The 23,873-nt window shown below is 37.6% G+C and overlaps 2 protein-coding genes across 3 annotated transcripts; one reads left to right on the top strand and one right to left on the bottom strand.

The window, feature by feature from the left end:
• Positions 1–1,804: 1,804 nt before the first annotated feature.
• On the top strand, positions 1,805–9,405 carry tbxa2r (thromboxane A2 receptor). Its single transcript, XM_019256771.2, has 3 exons — positions 1,805–2,020; positions 6,007–6,889; positions 9,027–9,405. The coding sequence occupies exons 2-3, from the start codon at positions 6,098–6,100 to the stop codon at positions 9,306–9,308; spliced, it is 1,074 nt and encodes a 357-aa protein (XP_019112316.1). The 5' UTR covers positions 1,805–2,020; positions 6,007–6,097; the 3' UTR covers positions 9,309–9,405.
• Positions 9,406–9,437: 32 nt separating this feature from the next.
• gipc3 (GIPC PDZ domain containing family, member 3) lies at positions 9,438–23,132 on the bottom strand. Of its 2 annotated transcripts, none has more exons than XM_010742314.3 (6): positions 22,569–23,132; positions 19,095–19,280; positions 18,614–18,794; positions 14,330–14,439; positions 13,671–13,752; positions 9,438–12,598 (listed from the first exon to the last, which is right to left on the bottom strand). In XM_010742314.3, exons 1-6 carry the CDS (start codon positions 22,857–22,859, stop codon positions 12,447–12,449), a joined length of 1,002 nt encoding a protein of 333 aa, XP_010740616.2. In that variant the 5' UTR covers positions 22,860–23,132; the 3' UTR covers positions 9,438–12,446. The 2 variants fall into 2 exon arrangements, with proteins under 2 accessions (XP_010740616.2, XP_027146272.1); XM_027290471.1 differs by having other exon boundaries at positions 13,671–13,749.
• Positions 23,133–23,873: the final 741 nt, after the last annotated feature.

Genomic DNA, 23,873 nt, shown 5'->3' with positions numbered 1-23,873 from the left:
TAACATAATTTAATTCACATTAAATTCACCTCAGGGCACCAACTTTCAAAAAGACAATTGATATCAAATTCTTTATAAAAAAAAAAAAAAGGAAAGTTTCAGAGAAGAGTTTAGCAGACAGGAATGGCTTTGGAGAAGGGAGGAAAAGCCATGGCATTTCACTATGGGACACTCTGAGACATGTCCGGATACGAACGGTCCTGCAGAGCATTTTGGTCAGATATGTTTCTTCCCCTGTCGAGCTTCCTGAAACCATTACAAACCTGTTCAACTCTGTTTATCTCTCTCTCAGTGGGCAGCAAGGTAATGAGAGCTGAGTGTTTCTTCATCTCCTGCAGTTTTTGTGTCGCAGCTTCATGAGCTCTGAAACGAGAGAGATGATATGATGGCGTGTCATGACGTGACAACTTCTCCACTCCCACTCTATCTCCTATCTTGTCTTAATTATTTCCTTTGTTCTAATTTCTTTCTTAAAGACTCATCAGAGTTTAGCAAATATCTAATGCTTCTGCTTTTACAACTCCTTCTCAGTTGCTGATAGATACCAAACATCTTTATGAGTATGTTTTCTGCCTAAGAGGCTGCAGAAGGATGTATGATACTGTGTGTGTTTTGTTGGCCGAGTTGGCAATTCAATTTTACAAGTTACAATCAATTTTTTTTGGTTGACCATGTACACCTTCAGCTCCTCCTACTGCTCCGTCTAGTATGTTTGAATAACAACTGTTCATGGTAGCACAGTCTCTATTGTTCTATGTGAAGACATGTGATCTATGTCAACACAAAGCTTCATGTCCTGTTATATTATATTGTTGGTTTAACATAACTTACTGGTTAGTCCAGATAATCAGGTTTTTGCCCTTAATGAAGTGAAAGCAGGTTATAAATAAATAAATAAATATACTGGCTTAGATTTATCTCCAATTGACACTTAACATTCCTTTGTTGATCCTTGTGAGTTCTGCAACATAATGTTGTTAGCTCTTAGTTTTTAGCAGGTTTACTGCTGCAATCTCAGTTTTTTACCTTCATTCCCGCAGTCCTCTAGTAGATTATCATGGTAATTTAACTGATTTACAGACCTGTGCTTAGCAGAGAAGAAAGAATTTGGCAGACATGGCCACATCTGCACTGCGTGTGTCTATCTGAACAAGTTATTCAGTTATATAAACTGTGCACAAGACAGACTCTACATGAAAGAAAAGACTAAAAATTAAAACCATCTGCTGTTGGTGTGTCCAGATTTGTGATGCTTGTTGCAGAATTGTCTTGAATCTAATGTTACCGTCTGTTTAAATAGGTTGATAATAAGTTAATTATTCCATTTACTTAAGTCTCAGGTCAACAGAAGTCAACAAAGAAAAGCTATTAGTGTCAGTGTCAGTTTTTCATGAGGAAACCATCAGATATACTGTAGCCCCTATCAACTTTATTTTTCTTTTTTTTTGGCATTTTATGTTTTTAGTACAAAAAAGCATGTCCAATCCTATATTTTGGCACATTGAATAATCTTTTATTGATCCCTTTCTGCAGACTTTAGGGGAAGCAACACTATTAATAGTTTATCATAGCCTCCACCCTTATTACACACATGTGCAGAATGCATTTATTATTTTAAAATCAAACATGAAACAAATGCCCTTTTCCTCCACTGTGCACCACTGAATCCAGTTTACGACTTCTGTCTGTTGCACATTTTTCGGTCTAAAATGTGCTGTGCCGTCCCAGCGCCCTTCCCCTTTGTTTTCCGGGGAGGAGTGAATAGAGCAAAAGGAAGAGCGGGTGAAGGGGAGGAGATGAGTATATCATCGGCTGAGGGGGAAACCGGGGGAAGGGAGTTAGTTCTAACAGTCTGCTGTAGGAATTTATGCTGGACATTTCCATCAGATGGGACTAGGTGTATGTGTCATGTTTCCCACTTCTCCTTGTGGCTATTGTTTGTATTCTTATCATTAATCACACAAGTGCAGAAACATGGTTTGGATGAGTCAACTTGGTCCCTGAAAACACTTCTGTGGAGGTAAGACAAATTTGAGTTACTTTGTGAACTTATGGAGATACTTTAAAAACAGCCTTATTTATGACACTTTATATCTACATTGGGAAACAACAAATTATTAACTTATACCTGCAATGTAACATTTGATATCTAAACTGTAGAGGAACCAAAAAAAAACTGTGGAATGAGGAATGGTTTTCTATAGTACAAACTTTGTTCATGATATTTGTATGACAGCCAACCTTTTGTTTGTACATTTATGGTTATAAATATTGCTACTATCAAAATAAATGCTGTTATTCTAGGATTCCTTTTTGTCAGGGCACCCAGTAGAGGTTGCAATTAGCAGTTAGTTTTAGTTTTGTTGATGTGCAAATGTACCCTAGTTTAGAAGTATTAAGCATAGTTTAACTTCTGCTTTTTGTTTGTTATCGTGTCACTTGAAGTCATATTTTAGACTTTTAGTAGCCTTCCATTGCAAGAAAGCTGCACTCACTAATTTTGGTGCTCACTGTATGGACAAACACATAATTGGAATTACTATAATGTAATGACAGAATATTGTTTCAACATTTTAAACAAACATCAAATTCTACCTCTAACTCTAATTTTGTGAGCTGAATAACAACTTTGTCAGATTTATGATGATGATTTTTTAGATGTGGTTATCTTGTGGTTAACACATAATATCAAAATTGGCCAGGCTTGATAAATTAACTGCACTGGTGCCTGCTAATAATTTCTCTAGACAACCTTTACAAGTTACCTGTCTCATGGTTTTATTATTGATATCATAGGCTATATTCTGGGTCTTAGAAATAATGAGCACAAAACCACTTAATGGACTGAATAAACTAAATGCAAAACTATTTGGCTTGGTGAAACTGGTGCAGAGGGCCAGATTCCTTTGAGCTGATCACACTATTACTAATATTTCCCATATTTAGTGCTTGCTTTCTTGTGCTTTTTGACTCCATAAAGTAATGCATAACAACATTTTATTAAGAGACTATATGAATACATTTCCAATATGGACATGAAAAATCATCATATACAATGCTGATGGATTGAGCAGGATATTGGATAGACAGTAGTATAGCAGCCAATGCAGTATAAACCCCATTTTTAAAGGATGGAGTCTTGTAGAGCCAACATGTTTAATATTTGAACAAATATGATTTTGCAAACCCTTCTCCGTGCAGTTATTGCCACTTACCATTAGTTTGAATAGGAAACCATTGGACTACCTAAATGAAGCAATTAGGAACACGACCTATTGATTTTAGACACTAGCAGGCACTTTTGGCTAATGGTACACTAAATAGGCCTTCAAGGTCACACAATAACTGGCGCCAAGCCCTGTCTGTCTAATGCTAGAATTTTCTAAGGATGGAAGGACATGATAATAGTCTAGTCAGGAAGGTCCAAAATTTATCACGTTAATGTTTTCTGCCTTTTAGGAAAATGTGACTTGCAGTCATGGCTATAATGAATCATGTATTTACAAAATGATACCATTATAGCATCAGATCAAAAGCAGAATTAAAGATAAGATCAATTTCTCAGTTAAAAAATAGTTAAAAAAAAAAAAAAAAAAAGGTAGAGTGGGTGCCAAGTGGTGCACAGAGGCTCAGTCCTTGCCTCAGAGTTGGAATCCAACTTGTGGCTCTTGCATGTCATTTCCCCCTCTCTCTATTCTCACCCAAAAAATGTATCTTTTGGCAAAATGTATCTTTTTTTTGTACACTGATCTGTCCAAAATTCCATACTGTAACCATATTTTGGCACCCCAAGATAGAGAAGATACACTTCATGCACGAATCATTTCATGAGAAGAGGTAAAAACATGTTATTCCAACTTCATGGGCAATGGTGAATATACATTTTTTAAAGGATGGAAATTACATGTAGGATCCAACACATTGTCGCTCACACACATTGTTAGTAGTTCGTCTCATTTAGGAGAGACATATTGTAAATTCAAGGGTGTGCCAAGCTAAAAAAAGACATCTGTTTGTTGGTTTTGTTGTGGTGCAGTTAAACTGTCAGATGTTTTGGTCTGTTTCTGTCAAAGTACCAGTGTGCGCTACACCAGGCATGTGAAAGTGTGCAGTGCACAATTGCATCGTTGTGTATTGTGAGAGAAGTCTTTTATTCTTTTCCAGTTTCTAAGTTTAACACTAATATTACAAAACAATAATAATAATAAATTATATAGATGCTGTTGACCAAAAGCCAATGCGCTGAAATAAAGTCTGTGCTGCAGCCTTCTAAATTTCTTCCGCTTTTTAGATGAAGATACCAATCTTATTGTAATATCCTGTGCAGTCGAGTGTGTTAATGTATGCAATCTAAACAATAGACTATAAGGAAATATCTTTTTCATATGTAAGAAATATTCCTATGACACCATTTCCAGGTATTGAATTTATAATTACCATCCACCAACAACATGCAAAGTTTTCTTCCAGCTTCCAACTTCATTCTGATCCAAGTTTATGTCTCTGTCAGCACATTATTAATAGAAACAGAACTCTTCATATCTTTATTTTTTATCTTCTGTGTATTGCATGTTCTTTCTTTTTTATCTTTCTCCTTTATTTTGACCAAATTTCCTTATTTCCTGAAGGTCCTGTGCATAGGATTTTGTGCCCTCTAATGGTGAGGTTGCAGATTGCAACTAACTGTAACTCCTGTGTGCAGGAGTAACTACAGTGGCTTCAAAACTCACAAAAACTTGACAGTCCCTATCTGGAGCCAGTGTTTAATCTCTGTGTTCTGAGCTACTATAGAAACATGATAGTACAACATGGCAGACTCCATGTAAGAAGACTCATTCACTTTGTGGTTATAAAGGGCTCGTTGTGAGGGTTTGATCTGATCAGTGTTTGTTAATCCATAAAGTATCTCACAGACATCAGTGTATATTATATTGTTCATTCTTGAGTTATAACATCATGGATCTTTTATATTTCCTGTTTAGTCCTTTATCTTATTTCAGGATAATACCGATAGCCACATGATATGTCATTATTTAAATATTTTGATTAGGAAAAATGCTGATTTTACACATATTTCTAATGTTGGTCTCATATAATCTGACTATGACAGACAGTATACTGAGGGTAGGCCACTATGGACAATATCATGGACTGACTGTGACATTATTTGTTTGTTTCCTGTTGGTGTCTCTGCCAGTTCTGTTCACATAACTGCATTTCCTGCCAGGATATGCCTACTCTATCTATTTCAGTCTCTCCATCTCTGTACCCTGCTGTCACTGTCTACATGTGTTTGTGGGCGGTGTTGTTGGTGATGTATGTGTTGTATCTGAGCTGTTAATTGGCTTTATATGGTTTACATGGACATCCTAAAAATCATCATACGTGGATCTTATTTTTGTAATTTTAGCAATCATTCTTATTAGTAACAATAATATTATACCTATTTGTTGAGATCTGGGAACATCACCAGAAAAACATTAAGGGCAAACAACAAGAGGAGTCCAGTGATCAGACAGGTTAAAAAGAAATAATTACAGAAACGGCCCTTTGTAATTGTCCATTACAGTTTACAGTCCAATTACCTGGTTCAACTTTGCACATTTCACAATACGAAGGAAAGGGTGCTGAGAGAGTGTTGCATACAGCAATTATAGTGCTAGATGATAAGTGTGTTTCTTCATTTTTTCCTGTGGCCAGACTGGCCTTATATGACCCGAGAATAATAGAAAATAGATGAAATCCATTTTCAGCATCAGCAATTTTACAACATAATTATCATGAATAAAAAAGGTTGGATGATCAACTTAGCACTGTATCCAAATAAGTAAACAGAAATGTATTGCTTCACATAGGCTTTGCCATGATGGTTGCCACATATGAAGTGCAAGAAAAACACTGTAACTGTCCAGTTCTTGTTCTATGTCACTCTTTCCCTTTGCTCATTTGTATTGTATGTTTCATTGTATTTACTTGAAAGTTATATTTTCTCTTTTTACTTTTGAGGATGAAGAGAGAAATGGAATTCCTCACACCGGTACTTTTTGTCCATCTTTGAATCACCTAAATCCAACAACCCCGCCCTACGCTGACCACCATGAATGCCTCAGCCCTGCCACTCTCCAACAACACCCCACTCTGCTTCTCCATCAACAGCCCTCCATTCCCCCGAATCAAAGGTGTGGCTGCCTACTCAGCAATCTTTACCACTTTGGGTCTCACGTCCAATCTCATCGCCTTCATTGTTCTCCTGAAGTCCTTCCGGCAGACACAGAGCCGATCACGCTCTTCCTTCCTGATCTTCCTGGGCGGGCTGGTGATTACTGATTTCATGGGTCTTCTGGTCACAGGCAGCATCGTGATCTCCTACTATGTCACATACTTTAATTGGCGCCAGTTAGATCCGAACTGCCACTTCTGCAACTTCATGGGCATGTCTATGGTCTTCTATGGGCTGTGCCCACTGCTCCTTGGTGCCGCCATGGCCTTGGAGCGCTGTGTTGGCATCAACTGTCCATTTGCACGCTCCACCAGCATGCCTAGGAGCCGGACAGTCAATATGGTGCTGATGGTGTGGTTGACTGCCGGCATCATAGCTTTACTGCCCCTAACAGGCCTTGGGAGCTACCACATGCAGATACCTGGCTCCTGGTGTTTTTTCAACATCAGCTCGAAGGGAACTGACCTGTATTTCTCCCTCATCTTCTCCTTGGCCGGGTTGATCAGTGTCGCCATGTCATTTGTACTGAACACAGTGAGCGTAGTGACACTGATCAAGGTGTGCTGTGGACAGGATAGGACCCAGCGCCGCCGAGATCACGAGATTGAGATGATGGTTCAGCTCATCCTCATCATGATCATTGGTTCTATCTGCTGGTGCCCCCTCCTGGTGAGTTTGCCCCTGACTAAGTCCTATATGCGTGCATGTAATGTGTTAATGGCTGGTCTTATGGGAAATGATGAAGCCACAATGAAAAGCTCCTGTTTAAGCAGCACTGTAAGAGCAATATAAAAGTGTAGAATTGGAGATCCTGGTTCAGTGAGCTGCTTTAGCCAACATCGCAGTGAGATAATCATTGCATTGAGCGCCTGCTTAGACATCTGTGGAAAAAGCACAGCATTTTTGTTGATTCTAGCTTTGTCTTGATAGCACACTTCTTGTTGATGTTTAGATTTAAGGTTATCTAAGGTTGATACAAACTTGGGTTGATGAGACACATTAACTTCCATACAATAGTTATCTTTTGTCAAAAAAAAAGAAAAAGAAAAATTAGATACAATAATAAATAAAAATTTATGTGGACCGCATTTTTCTGAGGACCCCTGAACCAACTAAGACAAAGTGCTTATTGTTTAGCTGCTGGTTCTCTGGTTCTGTTTCAAACAGTGTAATTGAGCATGAACCTCTGTAACTATAATCGGTGGTCTGTGATAGTGCGTGATCAGAGAGCCCTAATGCTTTATAGAGATGCTGCATCTTAGCTTTAGAGCATGCATTGAGTGAGGGTCATTAGACTGGAGGACATATTTTTCTGCGCTCCTTACTGTCTAACCTCGGTTGTGTGACACCCTGCACAGATAAATATTCTGATGAGCGTGACTGCTGATCCCGTAAATCCTGAATCTCTCGTTTTCGGCATACGAATGGCCACCTGCAATCAGATATTTGACCCCTGGATATACATCATGTGTCAAGGGTCCCATTTCAGGCGAGTAAAAAGTAAAGTAAAAATATCTAAAGGTTATAATAACAACAACACAGCTTACCCATTGTAACTCATCACATCATCCATAACTATGAGCTATGGTTATGGCTCAGGACATCCTAAACCTGTGCTATTAACCATGCAGATGGACTCATTTGTACATTAGAATTTACTCCAGGGCTGCCCAAAGTGGGGCTTGCCATGAAGTTTAACTTTTTCAGAATCGGCGGTGGGCAGCAGGACGCTGCGCAGGAAGTCAGTCAATTAAGGGACAATGGGATCCTAATATCATTTTGCATTTTAAAAATACAATACATGTAATAGATGTTAGCTTGTTCCATTAAGTTTCCGTTATAGCCCTTCAAGGGAAACAGTTTGGGCACCCCTGGTTGGCTCCGTGCCTTACAGCTTTCATGCCACTACCCATAAGCTCAAAGTATCACTGAGAGCATGCTGCTATGTTCACTTCATTCCATTCCTTGTCAACAACAACATTTCTGTTTTCATTTCATGAAATTAACACAGATGGATTCTGAGAGTAAACCACTGATAGGTTAAAGATGTTTCCTCAAAGTTTTTTCCTTGAAGCAGAGCTGCAGAAATATTATGATCTTATGATCTCGTCTCGTCTTCTTCCGCTTATCCGTTAGTCAGGTCGCGGGGGCAGCAGGGAGTCGATTTTCAGACCTTGAAGTAGCCTTGTTGCTTGTAAGTAAAACAATGAATGCTAACTTCTGTGAAAGTGGAAGCTGGTAACTAGGCTAAATTGTACCCTGGACAAACTGTGATTATTTAGTTGTATCAGTCTTTGGAGCACCTCTGCCTCTGAGAAAAGCTTGCCTCTGTGGTTTGCACTTGATCATCTCAACACTTGCATGCTTTTTTAACCCCATGAAGGAGATTCAGCTAACTTTTTTATTACATTGCATGGATGTAGCCTAAACGTAAATGTTTTTTTGACATGAGCTGAGTTTGGAACAGAGACAACAATAAGCCAATATGTCATTCCTGAAGGAGCTTGTTAGCATGTTTGCCCCCACAAGAGACTGTTGGGTTTAATGCTAATAAGGCTACGCCATAATAAATTCTGCAACAGGGGGGATAATTGTGTTGCAACAGCCACTGCTCCACACATATGTGTGTATATGCAATATTAACCAATTTTATGTTCTTCCCTCTTGTGCTTTATTTTTAATATATTCTTCCACTCTTTCAATTATGATTTCCTCTCTTTAACCCCCTTCTCCATAATCTTTGTCGTCTCTTTACCTTTTTTTTTGTTCATCCATCTGTCTCTATACTTCACCCCTTTACCACCAGATCTTTATTGCAGAAACTGTGCTGTCCGGAAGTCCTCTCCAAATCAAAAAGCTGCTTCTATGTATACGCTTCGCCACCTGGAACCAGATCCTGGATCCGTGGGTATACATCCTGTTTCGCAGAGCAGTTCTCAAGAGAATCTACCCACGCATCGACTGGTCTCGGGGCTCCATCATATCCTCCACCATCCGTAAATTGACACGGACTTCACTTCGGACCACTGTACATTCAGATGAAACAGATGAGCCTGGGAAATCAAATGTTATGGCCACATCTACATAGAATTGACCACCTCATTCTCCATGATTGGCTGGACTTGACTGAATTATTGTTGCCGCAGACTGAGCGACATCATTGGGCTTAAAGTATATGTTTTCAAATTCTGATTCTGAGTTTTCATGTTAAGCAGTATCAGCAATGACACCTTGATTTAGAGCAAAGTTTAAAGAGCTTTAAGATATTTAAATTTTAAACAATTTAGCAGTGATGTGTTGAAAGCACTTGAAAAGTAATAAAAGCAGTGCTTCGAAAGTTTTCCAGGTGTCAGGTCATTCTACAGTTGATCCCCAGAGCATCTAGTACTGAGAATGGCTGATCCTAATATTGCAGTGGTGCTTAAAAGTGAAAATGCTTTGACTGAAATTAAATATTGTTTAGATTGCCAGATGCGCCATATACATTTCACGAGTCCATCCACTTCAAGAGTTTATACAATACCTTACGAAGCATGTATGTTATATGTTTAGATAATGCATGTGAATTAAAGTAAACTTTAAAGACCTTGAAATTATCAATTTTTAACTTCTGGTTCAGTAGTAATGCTTGCCATTAATGGACACATCCAGGTTTGCAAGAAGAAAGAAAGGTAAATAATAAATAAAAAGATAAATAATCAGAACATGATTATTGTAACAAATTCAACTGTAAATATATACACAGACCCTGAAAATGGGTTTATGTTGTCAATAGTAGAACAGTCCACTGACAATTTCAGAAATGCAACCATTAAATGTAATAGTAACTGTAACTTATTTGAGACATATTATGCTGCATGAAAGGTCACGGCATTTACATAAATAGTTTCAAATCCCTAATCACTATGTAAAAACTAGGGGTGACATTAGCATTTCAATATTACTGATATAAAGATCTGAGAAAGTGTAATTGTTATGTTGTTGTTGGAGAAGAAACATATGGTCAGGTTAGGTTAAGGTTAAGTGTAAGTCTGAGTAAGAGTAAGTGGGAAAATGCATCTTTTATAATTTCAGTAAACTGACCCTTTAAAACCACATTCAATTGTCTTCGTTGTCTTTGAATCAAGTGAATGTCTGAGGAAGCAAAACAGTATAAAAGTCCAAAAAATACAATTGTTTTGTCTACTACACTATATATATGTGTGTGCCTACCTCAATTTTAGATTTGGAAAATATTATGCAAGCGTTTCTTAGGGCTTAGACCAAATTTTTCTCAGGAGGTAGAAAAATTCAGGATAATTAATTGTTTTTAGGGTGAATTTGGAATACGAAGCTTTTCTAACTAGCTAAGACTAAAACAGGACCTCAGGTTCATGATATCTTACGCCTCCTCTCTTACTTCTTGCCTTTCATGGGAATCAGTCCATGCCAATAAAACTTGTTATTTCTGCACAGAGCATCTCTGCCTCTCACAGATGTTTCAACCAGCTATCAACTGAGAAAGTGTTAACAATAACAATGAACAGGGCAAGGGAGTAGATTAAGTTGCTGGATAATTCAAACTGTGTAGTGTACAGTGTAATGACACACATCATAACTAAACTATAAAAGAGAATTATATTATGATTATATTGCAGTTATTAATGAAACTGAAACATTTCATTTCTTGCTCTGCTTGATTACTCAGTCACCAAGATGATCACTAGATTATCAGTCAGATTGTCACTCATTTACCAAAGAAATCACTGATAATGGTTGAGATGTGTTTCACTTTCCAAAAGTGTAAATGTTGAATGTGTTTAACTGTACATATAAATAAAAGATCAGTGAAATACATGGGCTTTTTTTTTCTTTTTCTTTTTTTGGGATAAACAGGCTTGACACATTTGATTTCAGCATTTTTACTTACAGTTTAAATATGTGACATGTGCCGTACATTTTCAGGTCTTTAAAATGAGGTCCACTCATGTACAAAGTGTTCAAATAAAACATCACAATCAGACAAATACTGATGTAGCTGAAATAGTATATATAGCGAGAACGAGTGAAATCGAGTCAAACTACATTTTGAAATATGGCAGGTCAGTGTTAACTTGCTTACATTTGTAAAAAGTGACTTTACACGTTGTTTACATTGTTTTTGGTGAGCCAGAAAACATATAACTGTCAAACTCCAGCACGTATCTTGATGCCTTGTTCTTTTTACAGTACACATTCTCCAACGCAGACAGAATGAGAAAAAGGCCCAGTGATACGAAGATACTCATCTTGTATATTTACATTCTCATTTTTAAACAAACCAGAAAAGTTTCCAATGAACCCATGGCAAAAGTGGGAAATGACTGAATGTGTTAAACATAAAGACTGACTCATGTTTATTTGCCTATTTGCTGTGGAGAACTCAAAGGAAATTGTTTACATGTACACAAACTAACTTTATTTTTTATTTATCTTTTTTGTCGTGGGAAGTTTTGGGTTCCTGTTTGATGAGCATGTGAGAAAATGTGAATTGTGAAAAGTGAAAAAAAAAAGAATTTTAAATAATGTCTTAAGTTCAAGTTCAGATGATTGAGTTTCTAAGAGGACTGAGGGTATTTGCTATATAAATAGTGATATTTTGTAACTTATAAAACAAAGTCTTTAGTTTGGTTATTAGGTATAGATTATATGGAAAAGTAAGTAAATATATTCTGATTTTGAGATAACACAAAACTGTCTCTTGTTCCCCTACGGTTTCTCTCTGTGGGTCTTCATCAAAGGAAAAGGGTTTATTCTAGTTTATGTAACTTCCTTGATCCATGATGGCTTGAAGATTTTCCACCATTTTGCAGTTATATCTGTAAAGGCAGCCCTCAAAACATCATATCTTTATCTTAAATCAAAATGGGAATACGCCTGTACTTTGGTGAACCAGCTACATTTCCTGTTGATGTCACTGCTTTCCACCCTGAGCAAGTTCATCAGATAAATACCTACACTGTAAAGGTTTATTTCACTATTTGAGTTTAATACAAATGCATTTAAATCTACTGTTTTGTGTTTATTTAAAAGATTTGACATTATGAGTGATTATGAGTAAATTGTTTGACTCACTTGACTGTTCAAAGGGACATGGTTGAGATAATTACAACCCTTGACATGATGTTAAAGCAAGTGATTATAACTGAATGCAAGAATTGGGAAGGCAACATTAAAAGTTTATACACATTCTTAATGCCTTAAATGTCTAAATCCTACCATTTTTGACATCTCCAATCGCTCCCCATACATCAAACAAAAACACATCGGGGAAAGCAAAATCTCCCAGAACTGAGTCCAAGGCTTCTGCAAAGTCATCAGGGTTCTTCTTGTCTTTGCCCGCTTCCACAATGGTAGTTGCTGCATAAAAGACAGGATGGAAAAGATTTTAATCAATTCAGGGTTAACTGTTGATGACTAAATGCTAGTAAGTTTTGGTTTATTTTCTCAGCAGCCAAAGCCAAAAATAAATATTTATATATTTATATTTAAATTTACCTCATAAAATTGTCCAAAAGAGACAAAAGGCTAGTCTTCTGTTCTCTCAGAAACATCCCCTTTTAAGGTATTACTTTACTAGCTCTAAATTAACTGGAGAAACATGCAGTGAAGTCCTGTTTATGCAGTTTGTTCGAAATATCTGCTATGAGGTTTAATCTAAGCGAAGCAGACAGTAACAACTATATTGGGCTTTTCTTGGAACTGGGCATGTGGGAGCCATTTCAATGATGTCATGTTCTCTGACTGTCATAAAAAGTCAAATATCTGTTTTGAAATTGGGCCATTGACCTTGGAAGCCTGGGAAAGGCCCAATGGCCTTACTCATATCACTAACAAGAATATGTCCCACTCAAATTCCCATCAGCATAGAGAAGATATTCACAAATGATGCTGTAAATGGTAATTTACAGAATTGGTAATGTAAATATTTGTTCTTAAATATGACAAGTTATGCAAAGTTATGCATATTATATTTAATTTCTGCCATACCCGATAAATACAAGCCTCTAAATCTTACCCACTGGATGTTTAAGAGTAGCAATACCACACTGTGAAAATACTCCAGTTTAAAGTCCCTCTTACTTAAGTAACATGTAATGTATGTAATGTATGTCAATATTATCATCAAAATTTCCTTTAAGTATCCAAGTAAGTATGCAAAGGTACATCAAATTTGTACTTCAGTGCAGTATTTGAGTAAATGTACTTAGTTTTCCCCATCCAAGGTTTGAAGTGGGCTGGTCTATCTCAGCATGTCAGAGAGGCAATGAGATACAATGGATAGTTTACCAGTCTATTACAGCCCACAGTAAACACAACTGACTCTTGGGGTGTGAACATTCATTCAGCATCAGCCCGCTTCCTTACATCCAAACGAGGACTCTGGATGATGTTTCTATTTTAAGGACATGTGTTATGTGGGTGGTCTTACCCAGCTCCAGATCTCTGATGCCCATATAGCTCTCCAGCAGGTCGTCCACTTTCTTGGTGGCCTGTTCTTCAAACTCATTCTGCTGGCAAAGCAAACAGGAAAATACAGAGTTGTTACTGGAAATTTAGTGGTGTTCACACCAAATATGGTGATATAAACTCTATGAGAGCATATCCTCTCATGACAAGGGCTATTGTGTGTCATGATAATGTATAAATAAGATTGTTAAGTGTTCTGTTGTGTAAATTTATCACTTCCAGTGAACTTTTCAGTATCCAAAGCGACACAGTCAGTGTTGAAAGTTCAATGTAACGTAAAACATCCTGCGCACAACTGCTGGAAGAAAACCAAAGCCAAGAGAGATTGTTTGATAAGGAATAACAGATCATGTGCTTGTTGGTTGTGTACTTTAGTAAGTAATTAAGTGTCTCACAGGGGAATCTAGGCTTTTTGAATGATAAATGTTCATGACAAGATAAGACCTATTAGCCTAACCCTTTGAGGTCCATGCAATCACCCATAATTTCAAAAGCAGTTGTTAAGTAGAAATTTCCGTGACAGTTCTGAGTGTGTTTGTGTGTCTGCATTAACTATTTGAGTACATCAGGAAGGCAGGGTTAGCAAAGCAGGCATTGTCCAGCAGAGCGTGTGAAACTCACCACTTCCTGAACCGTTGCAGCACCCTTGGAGCGAAGACGCAGCGTCTCCCTCCCATTCACGATCTTGCCCTCATTAGATTTTGGCGCTCTGGTCCTCATTCCAATCATATCTGACCACACATACACAAACAGGATAATTGACCAAATTAAAGAGACACGGTGACAGTTTTTTTATTCTTTATTTTGATGTGACTGCATTTGTTCTTCCCTGCTCAACCACTGTGGCTGTCACTAGTAACTATCACTATCCTCTTTCATTTTCCAAGGATCTTTATGCTGCCAGAAACCAAAACTTATTCTACACTGTTTATTTTACCTGGGAGGTAGACATAATTAGAAAATTAACTATTATTATTCGTAAGCTGACTTTATGAATGAGAGTAGCACGTTGTCTTTTTTTCCCTACACTAACAGTACCAGTGAGTAGATTTGGGCTAAACAAATTGTTCCCAATATGTAATTTATTGTTGATTATTATTACTACAATAAATAACCCTTTATTGAAGACATGTCATGTATAGACCACAAGCATCATGCACACAAACACTGTGGAGAACTTCTCAAAACTTGACTGAAATTACTTTTCTTGACTAAAATTGGACTAAAATTAGTTATCTTATACTATGAAGCATAAAAAGTACTAAAATGCATTTAATAGGTTAATTGGTGACTCTAAATTGGCCGTAGGTGTGAATGTGTGTGAATGGTTGTTTGTCTCTATGTGCCCTGCGATGAACTGGCAACTTGTCCAGGGTGTACCCCAACTCTAAGCTTCCCAAGTTAACACTGTAAAACATGACCTCACAGAACTTTTCTTTCTCAGATAGTTATTTTGAACTCACACAACCCAGGATGTGCAATCCACTGGGAAAATGCACACCTATAATCAGTATTCAGTATTATCCAACAGGGAATTAAATCCTTCCTGAGGGATGTCAAAGGTCAACATCCACTATTTGTTTGTGACTGATACTGATATCTTTATGTAATTGAGTAATAATTGACATTTAGGGCCATAATAAAGTCCAAGCTCTGTTACATTCAGGATTATAATTAGTCTAATAAATCATTTGAGACATGAAATCTATTTAAGATTTGACAGTGTTTCAGTTATTAAGAGATTCAATTTACAGAACTGAATATTGTCATTGGCAGGTTTATTATTACAACCAAATGAAGGGATATGTTTCTGTTCCAATCATCACTTATGTCAGACACTAAACTCGTTTTAACTAGACAAGCTGCTGCTGGGTTTACCCTTTCAGAACCAAAAACCAAAGCCAGTTTGGTATGGTTGGTTTGATAACATATTCACTCATTTTAAAGTTCTTTGAATATAAATGGTCACCAACAGTTTTTTAGCTAGAACAGATTTCTATTAAGCTTGACAAAGCTTTTAAATTTAACGTTTTGAGTTTTAACATCTTCGTAAGTGACAACTGAGCAAACTCAATCTGCTTTTAAAGACCAACTGATCTGAAGCTCCAGAAGAAGGAAGGAAGTAAGTGGACCTAACAAATATTTTGCTGATTCTGAATAACATCGGTAGGTATGGAAACAATATTCTAAGATGCAGAGCCGGCCCGTGGCATAGGCAGTACAGGCAAATGCTAAGGGCGCCGTCCATCCAAGGGGCGCCACAAATGGGGGAAGAAAAAAAAAATAACTTACTTAAAGTAACTACACTAAAACTCCTTGGTACTATTATTACCACGTCCCAAATAAGCCCGCGTTAATTTAATTGAATAGCAAAGCCTATTAAATAATAAAAATAACAATAATAACCCCCCCACCCCCAACCCCCACAAAACAAAGACAGAAGTACAGTAAAGAAGATGTTATTCAATTATTTGTCTGTTGCAGACTGATAGTAAGTTTTAGCCTAACAAGGTTTGATAATCAGTAAATAGAGTTAGCTTGTTTTGACGTCAGTTAATGTAATGGAGGGGTCTAACAGCTGTTATGGAAAATAATAATGTAGGTAACTACTCCCACCTTACATTTCTCAGGATCATTTGTAAAGATTAGACCTGTTCAGCAGGTGTTTTACATCTGTCTACATTTTTATTGACATATGTTTAACTAACGTTTGCTCTGCTTGTAATAGTCAGTCAAATTTTTTTCATTTTCCACACCTTCATGTATTAGAGTTATAAGGCTGGTTGTTTGTTGTGTTACAGTTCATATTGTCTAAAGTGTGTTTATAGTGTTAAACTTTACATCAGTGTTAAAGTGCACATCATTAATGTTAATACTTCATAACTGTATTTAGTATACAGTACCAGTTAAAGTAACAGTATAATATAGCATATGGGAATGCTACCAATATGTTACATTATACTGCAGTTTACTGCTTATTTGCATTCTGATAATCAGCAGTTCACTGTAATGATAATAAGATTAAATCTAATTTGCATATAAGAAATAACTGCATTGCAGAACATCCGCCCCATGCACAAAGGCTCAGTCCTTGCCGCGGTGGCCTAAGGTTCGAATCCGACCTGTGGCTCTTTCCCGCATGTCTGCCTTAAATCTTGCCTAGGGCGCCAAATTGGCTAGGACTGCTAAGATGATACTGATTGTTAACAGGAAGTGGACATGGATTTAGTTTCCTGTCTCATAAGTATGTTGTGGACAGGTGGACTCCAGCCAAGAATTCTATATCCACTTAGAAAATGGGACTTCCTTCTTTGCTCTTTATGTTCTTAACTTGGAATTTTCCCTTGGAAGGGAAATATATTTATTTATTGGCACTATACAGTATAAATAAAATGAATTGAATTGAAAAGTGAGTGTCCTGAAAAAAGTGCACAAGAATTCTTCCTGTGTAAATTTTGTGTGTTGTACCCACCAAATATAAATACTAAATAAACTTCTCTCAGTGTCAGATATAAACACATTGATAGGCTAAATACAGCATAAGTCAGAGGAAGTATGAAATATAAATAAAAGTGCATTTCAGGGTCTCTAGCAACAGGAAAAGTACAACATACATTTGGATAACATGTTTACAGTTTCTTTGGCACTGACTGCATAGTGTACTATGCACTCTCTCCCTCTCTGTGTGTTAATGCTTTCAGCATATTGAACCCAACTTTGTTCACATAGTTACATGGAGACTCTTTTTCCATCTGTGAAACAAAAACATTCAGTTCACATGAGGATGACTATATATTTTTGGAACTTTTTGGGGTTAAAAGTTTAATATCGGGGTCAGGTGGTTATGTTATGCCTCAAGGGAAGAATTTGTTAGTCCACACAATGTGGGTGTATGTGTTCCTGTCTGTGCTTCCAGGTTGTTTCTCTATTCCCGTAAAATGTTTGCTTCATTTCTGTACCGCCTGAAGTTGAATTGTGGACTAAAAACAAACCTTAAAATCGTGAAACTTTTGGTTTCTCTCCTCTGGTTGGGATGTGATGAAAAATCCCTTAAAGCCTTTTTAATTTTCTCTGTACATAATTGAAAATGAAAATGATTTCAGTTACTGAATTTTAAAGAGTTGATTCCCAACGTGCTACATGTTGATTTTTATTTTCTTTTGGACAAAAACTATAATAAGAGTACTCTCAGCCTCAGTCTGTAAACAAAAAGTGAATTTACTTTCATTTTGTTTCTGTGTTTTGTTAACACTTTTTCAAACTTTGAATATCTTTTTTTTCAGTTGATTTGATTATTATAATGAAAATCTAGTCAGCAAGCATTGTTACAGCAGATACTTTGGGCTGAGGCTTAACAACTACTGCCATAATACTGGCCAATTAATTATAGCTGTCGTTTTTAAAATGTCCAGGCTCATTGGCACATAGCCAGTCAGCCCTAAAATGTTCCTGTCTCTGCTTCCTGTTTGGTTGATGAGAAAGCGCCTGGAATGCTGAAATCTATCAACCACTGGGGACAACTGGGGACAACAGAGGCCTCTTAAACAGTAGGAGTCAGCGGATGATGGTACACCTTTTATGGAAAGTCCAGGATTCAGGGGAAATGGACACATTTTAGTCCCAATGTGTGCAAAGACTACTGAGTATTTATGGTATCAGTGAACAGACCCACTGTCAACTAATGAAGTCACACGAGTACATAAAGACATACAAAGTCTAGAGACAGCAGTACTTTGCTCCGAATGTGTGCACCAGCTTACCAAAAGCAGACATGTACTACAGATGAACCCCAGCTGTAAATAATTTTATGTTCGCTTTCAGCCACCATCTTTGGTATGTTTATAATTTTCATCTGTTCTGCAGATGACAGTGAAGCCCAGTCATGGAGAAACATTTTCCACTCACCAAAGGCCTTCTTGGGCCCCACCAGGCGGAGAGTGAAGGGTATGCCTCTCGGTTGCTCTTTTAGCATCTTAGCCACCTCATAGTGTCGGCACCCTACAATGCTCTGGTCATTGATGGCCTCAATGTGGTCACCAACACATACTGTCTTCAGTCGGTCAATGGTGCTGCCTTCCTTTATCCTCTGGAAGAAACCGATTGAATATTAGATGAAATATTTGTTTTAGGGAATAGAAACAAATGGTCTTCAAGAGGGGTTATGAACTGAAGGGTTATGGAAGGTTATATGTAACAAATCAAGTAACAAGTCCTTAGAGTTGTATGTAAATGACTTAACGTCTTACATTTTACATTTTTAAACACATAAGACAAAAGGTTAGTCTGTCTAACTGAGGTTGATTTTCTTATTCAACAAAAATGTTGCACATCTATAACCAATAAGAAATTTAGAAGTTTATTGTGCTTTGCTCTGCCATTTGGTCACCTTGATGAAAGCATATCCAGCTCCATTGTCTGTGATAGTGAGACCCAATGCATCTTCTGTCTTTGTCACCTCCACCTCTTTGGTCTCTCCTCTGACGTGAGCGAAGATAAAGTCTTCCAGTCCAATCTGCCCCCCCAGTAGCTTCTGCATGTCCACTTTATGAGAGTTGAGGGTGCAGAACAGGATCTAAGGAAAGGAAATGGACAAACAAAAAACAACAACAACAAAAAAAAGAAAAATCAACACCCATGCAGTAAAAAGTGAAAACTCCACCCTGCAATATAAAGTAATCCAATAACAATTCAAAAATTACCACAGAGTTGAATGAATTGCACTCTCAATAAAAAGTTATGAGTTTTCTAAAGATAGTATTTATGATTATTTTCAAACTATTTATGATGCCCACAGTCTGTAGTCTCTATTACCTATTGTATGAATAGCATTTGTTGTAAAAGTATTGGAAAATTATTGGAAAACATTATAACATTTATTAGGTTTTCTCACTGGGAGATTCAAGTGCAACCACCTTTGTTCTGGGCACAGAAGTCCATCTAAATTTCTTGTGCTGTATATATTTAAAACAGCAGAGGGCAGTACAGCCAAACTATTTTATTTTCCTGTTGTGGCCATTTTGTTATGAACCATGAATGTGATAACTCATTTTATGCCTTTGTATGTTTAACATTTAACTGTAAAAATGTCAGTTATTAAACATTTTTTGTTTTAGAAGTGAAGTGTTTAAGTGTCAGTAGAAGAGTTCACAAAATTCAAATAATATTAAAAATACATCTAGAAGTCTTTAAATAAAATGAAATCTCATATCATATCATGTAATATCAGCCATGCATTAAAAAATAATATGTCTTAAAGAACACATTTAATATTGTTGTGACATGTGACTCTAATAATATATCTTCAAATCTCTTTAAAGTTCCCCTTTTCTATATTACTTATTTATAGTTTAGAACTTTTTTTTGCTTTTGTTTTTGAAAACTATCCTCAAGTCGTACATGTGACATCCTGAAATCTGAAGTTAAAGTTCAAGTTTGTTCTAAAAATCCATAACGGAAATTCAAGATAACCTGAGTGAACTGTTATCTCACTTGGATTACTTCCTGTTGTATATTGCTCATAGTAATTCTCTTGGAATAGGTCTGATTGCAGTCCAAGGTCTTCTTCAGCATCGAGCTGTAGCTTTGTTTTGCTGCTATTTAGTCTACAGGAGGTCAAGGAAACTGCTGTACTTCTCCCTATCACTAACTAATTGCCTGATATTTCCTAAGTCTTCTATCTAGAAGTCTGACAGGTTCAAGGTCAACAGTTCAAAGTTGTAGATAGACAAGTAGTTAAACACTTTTAACTATTAGTTAAATACTATCTGTTAATAACAATAAAAATTAGTAAACTCTAGGTTTGTATGTTTGTATTTGTTTTTACGATGTATCATCATGTATTGCTTACAATGTAAAGCTCCAACCATTGCACTGCTTACTATATCCAATTGCATTGTATTGTATCCAAGTTATCTAAACAGCTTATTCTGTCAGGATCATTGGAGATTCTCCCAACACACACTGGGCATGAGTATACCCTCCTTAGCTAAGCCAAGACTAACAACATATTCACAGACTTTAGTTTTTACTTCATTTGAAAGTTAGGACATACAAACACAATACAAAAAGTGATAGTTGAGGAGTGTGCTTATTCACTGTGGGGTGATGTCCTGTGTTAATAAACATCGGTTTGTCCTTAAAATAGACATTTTGCATTTGGGAATTGACTATTATGTTACACAGGGAAACGGGCCAATACATTTGACACAATCGTGGCTGGTAATTGCCCGATAAGATCATGAAGGATAGCTCCAGTGAAATGTGCATCGGTCTATATTCCTTCATCTGCAGCCATTTATGTCTAACATTGATACACAGATAGGAAAAGCCTTCACATGGCCTTCATAATGATACTGATAGTAACCTATTAGATAAGACCATAATATAACAGAGCAGCAGAACAGAAACACCCTTGCCCACCATCATCCTGACTAGGTGGTTGAGCACTTTTTACTGTTGATCAGTGTAGTATAACATTGTACTGCACAAACAACAAGCAGTATTTTTAACAAATAACTAATAATTAATGTGATACCAATATGCCCAATGATGCTCAGTGATGATATGTGTGATTCACCTCATTTTAGTTCAGCAAACCAATTTCTGCAAACAAAGTGTGAGCAAGCACAAGACAGATCACCAAAGCCTCTTTCTTTAACTGCCTCATCCTACCGTCCTCGTCTACTTTCAGCTGCTCTGCATAAGTGACGACTGAATGCCTGTCTGAAATCCAGAAAATAGCCATTGATAAGTCTCTCTTGATATCCATGTGGAGGTCTTTACCTCAGATAGCCCTTAGCTGTGTTGAGTATTGCGAGCAGTATCAGGCTGCAGTGTGGTTTGGCCACCCCTGACCTTCTAAAGGTTTAGTGACTAGACTTCTTCTCAAGGATTCTGGACCTTGAGAGCAGCTGGTGCGCCTGCTGTAACCTGATTGCAACCACCCTTTTGATCCTCTACAGTGATATGAACTGTTTATTCCCTTAATGATGTATAACCATTTTGGAAACCTAAAATGTGCTGTTTAAAGAACCAGTTTGTAGTATTTAATGGCACCTATTGGTGTGATTGCATATTGCAACCAAATGAATACCCCTCACCTCACCTCTCCCTTTCCAAATATGTAGGAGACATACGGTAGCCTTATGGTAACATAAAAAACTGCAAAAGGCCCAGTTGAGAGCCAGAGATGTAAGTTCTAGGCTGCTGTAGAAACATGGCAGCTGAAAATGTCATAGAACATAGATGTGAAGGGCTCATTCTTAGTTAACGAAAAGGTAACATAATGATTGTTTTCTGCCAATAGATTAGTGTGTGGAGTACTAGTCACACTACATAAACTGTTTCTGTATGAGCTAAAATGCTGCTTAACACTGCTCGACTGGAACATGAACCAAGCACAATAGATGCAATAATTGTCTGTAATTGTTGAAACAGGTTGAAATTAATGCCTATTCTTATTTTTACCTTACTTTGTTATTTGAATAACTTTCAAAGCAAAAAAATCATCACCTGGTTTTGTTTTCCTATAAAGTCACTTCCATCTCTGTAACTTGTGTTATACACGTGGCATTCACCAATAACATTATCTAGTTATCTGTTTTCATTATTGATCCTAGTTAAGGCCTAGATGTGTACAAAGTCTGGCAGACAGTACTGACGCCAAATGGTCTACAGTACAGTGCATCATGGAAAGAAGTCTAGAATAGAAACCTAACACCTCTCTGCGGCTGGCCTGCCAAACCTGAAATGCAAAAAGGAATAACTTGCTTTTTCTCTTGATTATTTTACACAAAACTCAAAATGCAACCAATTTGCCAAATCATGATTACATGCATCCATGGCTGGGTTTGGTTTGTACCTCTGATGGGGAAATGTTGAACACTTCAGCAATCTTGGCGTACAGCTCCTTGACGTTAGTGAATCCATGGATGCGGCCTGTGGGACTCCCGTGAGCCAGCTGGGTGTGGAAGATGAGCCTTGGTCTCGGGTATTCTGGTGGCCCTGGTGGTGGCGGTGAAGGAGGAGGGAGTGGAGGTGCTGTGGGCTCCGCACACCCCTGATTCTGGCTCTGGTTCTGGGCCTTCTGCTCCTCCACAGCCTCGGCCCCTGCCTTGGAGTCCTGCGGGCTCATAGCCTCCCCGTTCTGCATCGGGCCCCAGCTCAAGTATGGTCCTCTTCTGGGAGCCCTGATGGTACACTGCTCTGGCAAAGAGAGAAACTCTGTCCTTCCCCCCGCTTAGCCGACCAACCACCCAACCAACCAGCCACCCACAGCTTTGGGGTGAAGAGCACAGATGAATTAGTGATGAGAGCAGCCTGGTAACAGTAGCTGGAAGAGGACAGCCAGACTCTGCTAGGTAGAAACCCAACACCGTTTGACTTGAGGATTGAATGTGTTACACCTGAGCCTCTGGCAGCTCACGCATAGAGAACACAAACAAAACACATCAGGTAAAGGTACCATCATACACACACATGACTAAGATTATAATCCCCTATATTAGTCTGTCTGCAAGACATGTTGCACAAACATGACCCTGAATGTGTGAACATCTCTCTGAAGTGTGAAAATGCCCCCATATCTGCAAAATGATTTCCAAAGTGGTCTGCTTGTAAGATGGCTACAGACAATGTCCCAGTGTTACAGGTAAGATGATATCATTGGGTAGGGAGTAAGGTGCCCTCCCCCTTCGCTGGCCTCATTGAATGAAACTGGCTGTTGCTGAGGTGAATCCTTAGTGATGCACTGACCTTTTTGACTCCAGAGACAGCCCATAGATACAGAAGATGACAGTTAAAGCCAATAAACAGATGTTTAATTCGCACAGGTGTTTGGAGCTTCTTATACTGGCAAGTTTTCTGTTTTTGGGTTGTGGCGTTGTTTATCTTTTTCTTTTTCTTTTTTGAGGCTCATCCATATTTATATAACAAAGAAAGAAGAAGAAGAATTATTCACAGCTTGGCAACCAAACAAAACAATGATTAGCCATTATGTCATCGTCCGCATAATAAACATTAATAAATAATAATAATAATAACAATAATAATAATAATATAATAATAATACCTTAAAAGAAAAATCAGTATGATGTCTTATCGCATTATTATGCCAAAATAAGTGGTTACACTAGCCCATCTGTTTACATTGAGTTTTGCTGTCATT

This window comes from Larimichthys crocea, chromosome XVII (genome assembly GCF_000972845.2).
Source record: "Larimichthys crocea isolate SSNF chromosome XVII, L_crocea_2.0, whole genome shotgun sequence".
Classification (NCBI taxonomy): domain Eukaryota; kingdom Metazoa; phylum Chordata; class Actinopteri; family Sciaenidae; genus Larimichthys; species Larimichthys crocea.
Note: the sequence above shows the minus strand (reverse complement) of the source record. Positions and strands in the feature narration are given on the sequence as shown.